Below are 12,480 nucleotides of genomic sequence, written 5' to 3' on the forward strand. Positions count from 1 at the left end.
TATATGCATGTGTAAGGGACAAATATAGCAAAATAAGAGGATACATTCAACAGGAAAAACAAACAATTATAACTGCATAAACAAAGAAGTCAGCTCTCAATGTATAAGAAACGAGGGAAGACTTCTTCAAATGATTTAATGTTTTTTTTTTTTTAAGTTTTGCTTTAAGACTCTCCAGGTTACAATGAACTGTAAGGAGATTAAGCTAATGTTTATTTAAAATTTGAGTACTATCTTTCCAGTTCAGCAGTATTACTTTTGGGGTATGAGTATATCTGTGATAACATTTATATCTGTGATAACAGTAAATAAGTACGTACATCTTAATCAAAAACAATACATATAAAGTATAAAGTTGAATCAATGCTGAAACAGTAATAAAACTGATGACAAAGAATACATCAATTCTGATCGGCTGAGATTAAAAAATAAATGATAATTCAACATACTTCTGGTTCATGTATCCTGGACTTTTTATTAACTCATTATGTTTTTTTTTTTAATAATTTATGGTCTTTTCATGTTTGGTAAAAAAGTATTAATACTGCTCTAAAAGCATAATTTTAAAAAAGTATAATTTTTACTTGCATTCCAGCACGACGGTGATAGACTCTTGCTAGAGTTTTGCGTTTGCGTTTCCACGCCCAAGCAGGACAATGTGGTCAATCACACTCCCCTTCTTCCACCACAGGCTCCGCCTTCCAGCCTACACTGTAGCTCTGCCAGACGTGCAATCTCTGGTTTTCACTAAACGACAGCCTTTTTTACGTGTCCCATTATATGTTATAGCGTGCAGTGCATCAGTTGTTGTTTTTTGTTTGCTGTACAGTGCGGCCAAAAAATATTTTTTATTTTACGAAAACGTTGTGGAGATGCCGGGGATTGAACCCGGGACCTCATACATGCGAAGCATGCGCTCTACCACTGAGCTACATCCCCTCTGGACGCGTCACCGCGCACTAGGCTATATGTAGCTTATTCGCCAGCGTCCGCAGTTAATGCTAGTTAAGTAAATTAATGTTTATAAGCCCTAAAACAGCTTTACTGGAGGTGAAAAAAATATGGACAGCCCGTCTAATGAATATTTTATTTTCATAAATAGTAATCTCAATCGACAACGTTTTAACTTATAAGGGATCTGAGGCAGCGCCTTTGGGACACGCTTTGGAGTCAACAACTTGTCTAGTGTGCTGTGCTCGTGGGCTCTATTTACAAATTCAAGTTATTAACCACTAAAGTTACCTCAAGATAAATCTCAAAGCAGCAACAACAGCAGATATGTCTCTTTCTTTGCACTTCTGCAGCAATGTACTCATCCAAATTTTAAAGATAAACCTAAATATTCCTGATTTACTAATTTATACACTTTCCATCACTTCTTACTCAAGAGTATGGTCAGTTTTATTTAGTTTATTTATTTCTGATTAGAAATTAGCTTTGTAGGAGTAATGTAACAATAATATAATTAATAGTTTGTATAGACCATCAAAAGTTTGTATCAGCTAATCTATTTAGACATTTTAGTTGCATAAAACAAACACATAACATGCTTCATAAATGTCTTATTTATTTGCAAATAAAAGTGAAAAATTTACCCACTAACATTAGTTAAAATGTGATACTACAATAAGCATTTTGACAGTAAAAAGTAAAGTAAAAACTCTTTATAAAAGGAGCTAACACTGTCTCCAGCCAGTCGGAGTGGAGTAAGTTAACGTTACCTCTCCCCAAATATAAGAACCTCTTCCCTGGCCCGGTAATCGCGTTTATCCCTGGGGACAACATAGGAGGACACGATCATAATTCCTCTATTTACACATTAAATCACTGAGTTATCGGTTAATCTACACTTATTCCCTCTAACAGTTAAACCTGTTACACTGTACGATCGCCTGACGCTGCTAGCACACCTGCGAGGTTAGCTTAGCATGCTAGCCAAAGTTAGCTTAGCGCGCCAGCCGCGTTTGGTGCTAGGAAATCCAGCTGACCCGTTTAGTTTCCCGGTGAATCGGCTAAAGCACTAAGCTAAGGGTAGCTTCACCGAGTCAGGTCTTACTTTAAATTAAGTACAGGTGAAAACAACCCTGGTGAAATGCATCATGGGGTTGCGTTTGTCGGTAAGGATATATGTCACCCTGCCTTCATAACTGGGGTAAGGATTCTGACCATAAAGGATAATATTGTGGCGGCTCTGGGTTGTGTGTGGCTGCCTTAGGCAGGGTTCTGTTCTCCTGTGTGCGAGGATGACAGGGGTGGGGCATCTCCCTTGGGAGGGGTTATGCAGAGAGGGTGGGCACCACTCTGGATCTGCCATCTGGGAGACACACAGCTGGGTTGGTGGCCTTTGGGCTGTTTGAGCTCTGTGGGGAATGCTATTAGCTCTCCTAGTCTTGTTAAAGACTGTAAGTGAGTGGCAAGCCGGTGCAATAAAGGAGCTGTTGAGCATTCAGCATGAGTCTCACGGGTCTTCCTTCCTCTTCCACGCCACAATATGCTGCCTACAGAATGAGACAGTCCTTTTCTCTGGAGCGCCCACATGCTGCTTAAAACTGCGGCTCTAAAACTGTTGGGCAGCTAATAAGATACCGCTCTAGAGTCTGAATTGTTTATCTAGCTAAAGTTAGCTTGCTTAGATTAACTAGGTTAGCTAGCTAGCTTTGCTAAAAGAATATCTTTAGAATATTATAAAGATATTATTAAGACATCACAGCATGTTTTCAGAGGAAACCTAATGTGAGCCGAGTGTGAGCACACCTAAGCACATATACACCGTCTTTTTGATTAATCCAGAGATAATCTGCTTTAATTACCTTAGAAATACACATTAAAAGTCATGGCAACATAACGCACTCTCCAGATAGAGGGCGCTTTTCCTGTCAGGGTGCTCAATTCGGCACAACACCGCCACGTTTGTTTATAGGAACTTTGCATCACTAACATCATCTTGGTCATAGATAGCGTTCTCACTGCATGCATGGCGTGCTTGAGTTCAAGTGAACCGTACTCTAGCCCACCTCTTTAAGCAGGCCAGGGCACTGTTCTAGGGTATGGTTTGAGGGTTTGGCAGGTCTAATAATCATGCTTAACCTGACCAAGCTAGATAAAGAGTATGACCAAGCTTGACTATGCTTGTTGACTAGCATGACCAGATAGACCAAGCTGGTTGATCCACATGACCAGCATGACCAAGGTGGTCAACCAGCATGTGTGCAACCTGAATTGCAAGATTGGCAACCACAGGTTCTCATAATTTTAGGCACAGCCTTCCTTTGACCTGTATACAGCTTTTTGCTATGTAGAACAGGCATGCGTTGGCGACACTAAGGAGAGGTTTTGAGCACATCACTCAGATAGTTTGTTGTCTTCTAGTTCATACTTTGTACGACCACAGAACAAGCTAACAGCAAAGAAGCTTATCTGCCACTCAGGGCCACAATGTCAACACTTCTTGACACACTACAAAGATACAGTAAATAATAAATACATTCAGCTGCTATATGTTGTACTATATGTTGTCACGTATGTAAAAATGCACTCACACACAAGAGAAGCATTGTCAATATAATAGGAATCTCTGGAGGGAATATACATGAACATACTGGCACTATGTCTAATGTCAGACGTGGACTAGAGGGGTATAAAAACCCCAGTATTGAGCAGTGTAAATGTGTTCTCTGAAATTGTGGTGAGGATCTGATCATCCAGCATCCTGACCTTACTAATATTCTTCAAGCTAAACACCATCAAATCCAGAATCTAGTAGACATTCTTTCCTGAACAGTAGAGACAGTTACTCCACACTCTAAAAAACAGAGGTACGACATGAGTACTTTTTTGTACTCGAAGGTACACTCTTTATAATTGTACCCTCAAAGGTACAATATTGTTCTTTACAGGGTCAGATTTGTTCCCTCTGAAGTACAAAGTAATTTCTAACAGCAATAAGTACAAATTTGTACCATTTAACCAGCCAAAGGGTACATTCAGTTTTCTGCATCACTGTACTAATGAAAAGTATATATTTAAATTGCACATTTTTTTATTTGAAAGCCAGACAATTTTGTATCATCAAGTTTTTGAGCCATATTTAGTTGATGATAATGTTTATAATCTTTATGATCTTTACTGCCACAAAAACCATGGGTACAAAAAAGGACTTTCACTGAAAGGTACTTTTTTGTGCCTCAATATAAGGTACAGCCCCAGCGACAAGCTTTGTACTCTTTTAAGTACAAATCTGTACTTATATTTCTTAGAGTGCAACAAAAGCATTAAAAACTGTCTATATTAATTAATACCCTTTTTTAATTTTGGTAGAAACATTAAATGAGAAGTTGTCCCAATATTATTCTAAATATAGTGTAGTTTACCTGCATTAAATTTTTTACATTTAATCTTAAAACAGGAAGGTTAGTTATTAGTAAATGTGATTGCAGAGACTTCAGCATGTCATATTAAGTGAAGTGTGCTCTGGTGTGCTTATTTTGGCTGCTTCTTTGCTGCAAAACCGCTTCCAGTCATGTCTAACCAGCACAAAGTCAAAGTGGAAAAACAGTTTGTTAACAAGACCTGGCCTCTACACTCACTAACGACAGATTTCACCTTAGTGCAGGGAGGTAGTGAGAGAGTTTCCAGTTAACAAAAAAAAGTTTCCAGTTAACAAAGCATTGGTAAGCATGTTTTTTTATGTTTCAAGTTGTCCTTTTTAGAGCTTGTCTCTAAAAACAACTAAACAACTATTGTGGGCTTTTTACAATTAGTAGGCATATGTCAAAATGTACTAGAAGGTTTGTACTTTTCATTTTCAGTGTAAGCAAATAATAAATAGATAATTAAATGCTCCAACTCTTAAGTTTGGAAAACATTGTATGGTACATTGATTACATATCATGTATTATAGTAATATCAGTGTAACTATGTTGTATAAATGTTTTTTTTATTTTTATGTTTGAGATTTTGACGTTGCGTCTTAACAAAATGCCAGTGTTTGTTTGACTGGGATCTTTGTGTGAGAAACATTCAGAAATGCAAACCATTATTACCTCACACATTATAAGAATTGGAATTTCTTAGAACATTATTTTTATAATGTTACAAGCTAAAATGTCCTGAAAATGCTAAGCAAACAGGCAAAGCATGTGCACTGTTTGCTGTGATATCGCTGCATTTTTATTAGTATTACTATAGCCTACACTGTACTGCACATCTTTGGCAACAGACCATTCAATGCTTGTTTTGTTGAATAAAATCAAAACCTCACAGCAATGCTCCAAAAATGCAATGCTCCAAAATTTTGTAGAAGGTCTTTGCTGGACAGAGATTGTTACTCCAACAAAAGCAAGATAAATTATTTTTATGTTTTAAAATATTGTTGATTTAGAAAGAAACAATGAATGAGCAGGTTTCCCAATATATGTGTTAATATTGTGTATATAAATATGTTTGGAGTCTTTATCTTTTTTGCATAATGATATGCAAAATATAAATTGTATGAATTGAGTAATTTTGAGTCAGCCCAATCCTATAACATTATGAGCTTTATATTGTCAAAATTATACTAATTATGTATCACATTAAGTGAACAAACTTATCACATATTGTTACTGGGGAGGAGATAGTGTGAATTAGACTGTGAATGTAAGAAGGGTGTGATAAAAATGCCAGTGCACTCCTAACAGTTAGCTAAAAAAAATATTACCATACTGCAGTTGACTACATATCATCCAGTGCAATTACACAGACCTTAAGAAAGCCCTTCATGAAATAATAAATAAACGCAGTTCATTGTTCCATGTTCATTTATTTAAAAGAATATTTACACACACTTCTTCTGGAAATGTCTTAATAAATTTAGCTCTGGTGTAAACTAGCATTTACAAAAGCATTACAAAGCGACTGATAACTATTATATTTTAAGAAAACGTTTTCATGCAGTTCATATTAGAAAAAAACAAGCTAAGTTCACATCAGTATTTTTCAAGAAACACAACATCGTTCAGCAGCGACCCATCCACACATTTAGTTCTAAAGTCTCACCAGCGGCAGATCTAGATTTTTTTTTAAATAAGGGGCTATCAAGGAGCCACGTATTATTTCACCAGTCACACCATGTTCAAACACTTGAATGTAATTGTAAAATCTTGCACAGTAAAATCTATAGAGTTCATTTTGTGGCAAAAGTTTTGCACCAAAAATTTTAATTGGTAAACAAAATATTAAGAAAAAAGCATATATTGCAAATTCAAAACAAAGCAAAAAAAAAATAAATATCAAACATATATTTAAAAACAATACATGGTTCCGGTATTATGTTTATAATTTGAAATTTATTTGCATTTGGATTTTGCCAGTTTTCTTTAGAATTTTGTGGATTTTGAACAGGGTTACTTTCAGGGGCCCAATAAGATTTCACCTGGGGATAATGTCCCTGTGGCTCCACCCCTAAAACCACCAGTGTCTCTCAATAAACTCTGCCCTATATTTAAGCCATCTCGTATTATTATTTTTTTACAAAGCCGTCACGTTGCTTTCCTCCGTCTTCTCTTCAGACCAAATAGCACTGCCAGAAAATGGCTTTATATTTACAAGCAGACCTACTCTCTCTTCATCCTTCACCTCTTCCTGCTGTTTAGGTTCTTCTACCTTTTCTTCAGCCTTAGATGACTCCTCCTGTTTTACTTCTGTCTTCTTGTCCTCTGCGCCATTGTTCCGCATCACTCTTTCTTTCAGGTCAACGCTGGAGTAGTCGTCTGAAGAATCATCCTTGTCCTCCTCTTCATCCTCGTCATCTTGGTCATCTTGTTTGGCCTCCCTGTGACAGGCACCTTCCCCATCTTTGTCTCCTCCATCTTCTTCTTCTTCGTCTTCTCTGTTGTCTGTATCTCCATCGCCACCAATCTCCGCCTCTTCGTCACTGTTTTGGGGTCGTATGCGGTCAACAAAGCTGGTCACAAGTTGAACCCCCTGCACCGCACGATCCCTCAGGCCTCCCTGAGTGTAGACCAGACGGTGGATAGTGTACTGATTGTTGCTCTCTTGGTTTAGCCGTTTGTAGAGATAGACGAGGACCAGGATGAGGAGGATCCAGAAAAACAAGAGACCCAAAACTAGCCCAGTATTGTCGCCTTCATCATTATTAGTCATTGTTGCTGAGGAAGACAAGGGAGAGACAGGTGATAAATGTGAGCAGAAGAGTAATTAAAAACTAGAAAAGTGCATTTTTTGAAGGAAACGCAGGATGGTTGCGCAGTTAAAATGGCTCCCACTGTTTGCTATGGTGGTGGCTATGATGTTGCTAAGTGGTTGCTAATGTGTTGCTATGGTGTCTGTGGTGGTTGCTAAGATGTCGCTAAGCGGTTGCTAAGGTGTTGCTATGGTTTCTGTGGTGGTTGCTAAGATGTTGCTAAGCAGTTGCTAGGTGGTTGCTAAGGTGTGGTTATGGTTTCTGTGGTGGTTGCTAAGATGTTGCTAAGCAGTTGCTAGGTGGTTGCTAAGGTGTTGTTATGGTGTCTGGAGTGGTTGCTATGGTGTTGCTAAGCAGTTGCTAGGTGGTTGCTAAGGTGTTGCTAGGTGGTTGCTATGGTATCTGTGGTGGTTGCTGTGATGTTGCTAAGCAGTTGCTAAGTGATTGCTATGGTGTTGCTATGGTATATAGGGTGGATGCTATGGTGTTGCTAAGCAGTTTCTAGGTGGTTGCTAAGGTGTTGCTAGGTGGTTGCTAAGGTGTTGCTATGGTATCTGTGATGGTTGCTACTCCTAACAGTTAACTTAACCCATGCAAAAAGGACAAAGGCTTCTTTCCTACTGGAGTTTCATTTATTTATTTACTTATTGGATTTCATTTATTTTAATTTACGACATTTTATCTGCCGCTTTTATCCAGAGCGACTTTCAAGGTTATTCCTGTTACAGAGGTGGGTCAACATAGTATTAGGAGTCTGGCACAAGGACTCTTATTGGTGTAGCACAGCATTGAACCCCAGTGCCCCCACATGAAGGGGTAGCTCACTAACAGGTAGTGGTGTTATCCACTGCTCCACACTAACCACAATATGCATTCATTATTTTTTTTATAGAGTGTCAATAAATGTTGTTACAAAGCTTCAGATATTCAGCCTCTTATATGTACACTAATGGCAAAAATGACATTAAAGCAAACTTGGCTTAACAAAAAAAATATATATATTGTACTGTTGTTTACACCTATCTACTATCCATCATATCTCTAAATGCACAAGAGGAAACTCACACACAAGCCTGTGGAACATTAAATAAAATCGCTTTAAAAAGTTTTGTTTTGCAAATTCTGGAGCCTATAACCACCACTGCTAATAAATCTGAATCTGTGAAACTGTAAATTTCATTACAATGCACCATTACAAACCATGTCAATCCATTCCAAGTCAAACCAGCACTCAATCACTGCGTACATCTCAATGATTGCTTCAGTAATCGTAGTATTTGGATTGTCTGTACTTGAGTTTGCTAGTTGGGGTGCTTGTATATCATTTTGTTTACAATTGACATACAGTGATTCTGTACATTCTGGCATTCAGCATCACAGGTGCAGTGGAAAAGTGGAAAAATCTCTGCAATGTGCTAGTTTGGAATATATGTTCTCTAAATCTCTAAAATATCTCTAAAATAATGATTTAACAGTAGTAGGAAATAACTTTTTTAATATTTAGTTTATGTAAAAATATTATTTCAAAGTGGTTTTGGTTATTTTCATTTTTATTTATTAATGATATGTGTAATTTAATATATTTTAATATATATACTATAATATATTTTGACACAATTTAAAGAAAAACTGCAAGATTCACATTACCAGAAAAAGTAAAAAAAAAACCCTTAACAATCAAGTTTTAAGCCCCATAATAAAGATGTGTATACCTGAGTGTATAGGTGAATTATTTCATCTGATGAAATCCTGGCACTTTTTACCATATATTTTGAGATTCTGTGAACAAAAAAATGAAGAAAAAGAGAAATCTAGTGGCACGCTAAAGACCCCACACCACCACCCTCACACAGGAAATGTCTGTGTTCAGTTTTATCCTCTACTCTATTTTATTTTACTTTACTGTAGTTTCCTGATACCATCATACACCAAACTGTGAAACTGTGATCGTTTGGCCAGTTAAGTTACATATTTGTTTAAATTAAACTTTAAATTTCTTCTTCACGGGTCACAAATGTAACAGATTTTGATTTTAGTGAGAAGTAACGGCTTTTAATAACATGAGCGAGAGAGGCTAAAATTTATTTATTTATTTATTTATTCATTATACTTTATTCTGCATTGCAGTGGCACAAATCATGGAAGTGAAATCTGACCAACGTCTTTACATCTTTTTATATCTTTTATAATATTGACAGAAGCTCAGCTATGAAGGAACGATGATTCTGTGTCTCTTAGACATTTCAATAAATTCTATTAGCAATGCAAGCGGGTGAAAATTAAAAGAAAGAAACTATAATCAGTATATTAAAGCTGTGTCTTTAAATGGAATAGCTCTAATAGAGTACCAGTCTCAGTACAGAGACTACAGAGACACAGGAAGATGTAACACTTTCATATATTTGCTAAAAGTATTTTTGAAAATTTTGAATTGAATTCAGTTCAGTTTAATTCATTTATATTTATTATTTCTTAAACAAAAAAGCTATGAAGTGAGATTAAAGTAAGAGTAAGTAAATGAGTAAGTAAAAGCATTACATACCGTTAAGTGATTGTTCTTAAACGTGCATGAGTCGAGGAGTGGCAGTGCAAGCGTTTCGGGCAGGAAAAAAAAAAGAAGAAAAAAAGTGGGTGGAGGAAACATGAGCACACTTCTAATCTCATTCGCTCTTGGTGTGAGAATGATCTGTGTCAAGACTTATCTGTGAATAAAATTAGAAAACTTCTACAGCTGAGAGTGTAAAACTGACTCATGATAAAATAAATGAACAGCACGTTTGAGTAGATGTAAAAAAATATATATGTAAATATGTAATAGTGCACATAGACATAGATAAATAGATCTAGATGCATCTATAGACCTATAATAACATATACATGAAAAAAACACATTTATATATTAGTATAAAGAACACGAGGATATAAAATGAAAATTATAAGCTTTAATACCACTAATATTAGCAATAATACTGCAAATAATGATAATAAAATCCTAGGCTACTTTAGTCCAAGAGTACACAGCACACCATGGATTCCTCACAATCAAGTCTCAAAGCTGCAGTACAGTTTTAGACTGAGGAACTGAAACTTCATGCAAATTGCTGCTCAGGCAGCACAGCTTTGTGTCTTTATACAGGAAGGATTTGGTGGAACCCTTTACTGTGCGATAGCATGCTCAAGTACTAGCCCCTCAAATACCACATCCTGTTGTGTCGCGTTCGAAGGTTCAAAACCACGCCTGCACTCTGCATATACAAAACGGGCGCTCGCTCTGAAACTCACAGTTTCTCTGTGTTTCTGGACCACTTGTGGCCTTATGATACAAAAAGTTTGATACACAGTCAAGTGAGCTGATTTTCATGGCAGTGTAATTCAGATCTTGATATTTTTAGTGTAGATGCTACAGTACTTTGACAGGAAATGATCAGCTGCCGCCCTTCTCTTTTTGAATAATTAAACAGCTACTGTTCATTTTTACAGTTAATTCCAAAGTCACACGGAGTCATAAAGTTATTAGTTAGCCATAAGTCATATGAGGTCGAAGAGATATAAACTAGGACACCACACTTCCGCACATTTCAGAACTTAGGTTACTCTACCACTATACGCAGCCTACAAAGCTACATGTAATCAGAGGAATCAGCAAATCTCAAGAATCAGGTCTTGAGATTCTTCTACTCAACAGTGTCCAGAGGTGGAAAGTAATGAATTACATTTACTCAAGTTACTGTAATTGAGTAGATTTTATGAGTAATTTGTCATTTTTAAAGTAGTTTTAAAGTAAAAATAAAATGCTGGGAAAAACACAATTGTCTGAATAAAAAAAAAAAAAATTGGCGCACGGATGCTCACGCGTGGAATAACGAGGCAATAACTTCCTCATGCAATACAAAATGTGCCCTGCCGGGCAGAGCTGTCAGCTTTCAAGACTTCCACAACAAACCAAAATGTGGTGGTAAGTATTTTTAACATAAAGAATCTGCTTGAATGTTAAAAAAAAAAAAAACATTAAAATAGCAGTTAAAGTATAGCAATTGCAAGTTAAAATAAAACAATGACCTGTAAAACTAAAAAAATCCGGTTTATAGTCACCTATATGACCATAACTTTTTAACAGTAAAGAAAAAAATGGATCATAGAAACCTATACCACTTGTTCTTGAAAATGGTTTATGGGGTGGTCTGAACAACTATTGCCTGAAAGGTCCAAATTATTATGTGGAATAATAGTTCATTAAAAACAATTTAATTTATGATTTGTTGTTCTTTTTTACATCAAATAAATAAAAGTAACTATGTAACTTTTACTCAAAGTACATTTTTAACTGAGTACTTTTTTACTTTTACTTGAGTAGATTTTTAGATGGGTACTTTTACTTTTACTTGAGTAGAATTTAAGCAAAGTAAGGTACTTTTAATTAATTACAATTTTTCTGTACTTTTTCCACCTCTGATAGTGTCACAACACAATCATTATAATCCCTTTTTCTTTCTCCCTTTCTCTTTCTCTTTCACAGTCCTTCTCTAGAACTCTGCACTAATCCATTACTGCCAGACTTCGTAACTGTACATGCAGATTCTTAAACTGCTGCCTGGACTTTAACATTAACAATGAGCATGTGTCCAGCTACTGCTCACACTCATAACTCAGAACCTGTTTCTATATTAGCTATAGCTCCCTATTATCTCTGTACTGTTGTTTTTGTTCTGTTATTTGTTTGTGCTGTCCGGGCTGACCAGAGGAGGATGGGGTTCTCTTACTGAGTGTTGGTTTCTCTCCTTTTATGGAGTGGCCATAAAATGAAAGTTGGCCCGCAGGGTTATTAATGTGAGATTCAAAGTTTGAACGCTGGGTGTCAGAAAACAGACCAAAGAGTCTATAGATGCAGCGAGAATGCGCACCTGTAGCGCAGAAAACGGACCAAAGAGTCAACATGCGGCGAGAATGCTCAGTTGTGGCGTGGAAAACAGGCCAAAGAGTCTAAAAGCGGCGAGAGTGCGCAGTTGTAGTGTGAAAAAAGGAATCAAAGAGTCTATATGCAGCGAGAATGCGCAGTTGTGGCCCGGAAAACGGACCAAAGAGTCTAAAAGCGGCGAGAGTGCGCGGTTGTAGTGCGAAAAAAGGAATCAAAGAGTCTATATGCAGCGAGAATGCGCAGTTGTGGCCCGGAAAATGGACCAAAGAGTCTAAAAGCGGCAAGAATGCGCAGTTGTAGGGCAGAAAAACGGGCCAAAGGGTCTAAAAGCGGTGAGAATGCGCAGTTGTAGCACAGAAAAATGGGCCAAAGAGTCTAAAAG

General features: G+C 36.9%; 1 protein-coding gene and 1 non-coding gene across 3 annotated transcripts; both read right to left on the minus strand.

Moving 5' to 3' along the window:
- Window positions 1-867: 867 nt before the first annotated feature.
- trnaa-cgc (transfer RNA alanine (anticodon CGC)) lies at window positions 868-939 on the minus strand. The gene has a single exon. It is a non-coding gene; the product is annotated as a tRNA-Ala (tRNA).
- Window positions 940-5,780: 4,841 nt separating this feature from the next.
- Window positions 5,781-9,940, minus strand: si:ch211-119e14.1 (nucleolin). Of its 2 annotated transcripts, XM_049482192.1 has the most exons (3): window positions 9,726-9,940; window positions 8,896-8,962; window positions 5,781-7,148 (listed from the first exon to the last, which is right to left on the minus strand). In XM_049482192.1, the coding sequence occupies exon 3, from the start codon at window positions 7,141-7,143 to the stop codon at window positions 6,508-6,510; it is 636 nt and encodes a 211-aa protein (XP_049338149.1). In that variant the 5' UTR covers window positions 7,144-7,148; window positions 8,896-8,962; window positions 9,726-9,940; the 3' UTR covers window positions 5,781-6,507. The 2 variants fall into 2 exon arrangements, with proteins under 2 accessions (XP_049338149.1, XP_049338150.1); XM_049482193.1 differs by lacking the exon at window positions 8,896-8,962 and having other exon boundaries at window positions 9,726-9,939.
- Between the last annotated feature and the right edge of the window lie 2,540 nt (window positions 9,941-12,480).

Source organism: Astyanax mexicanus, chromosome 8 (assembly GCF_023375975.1).
Source record: "Astyanax mexicanus isolate ESR-SI-001 chromosome 8, AstMex3_surface, whole genome shotgun sequence".
Taxonomy (NCBI): Eukaryota; Metazoa; Chordata; class Actinopteri; order Characiformes; family Acestrorhamphidae; genus Astyanax; species Astyanax mexicanus.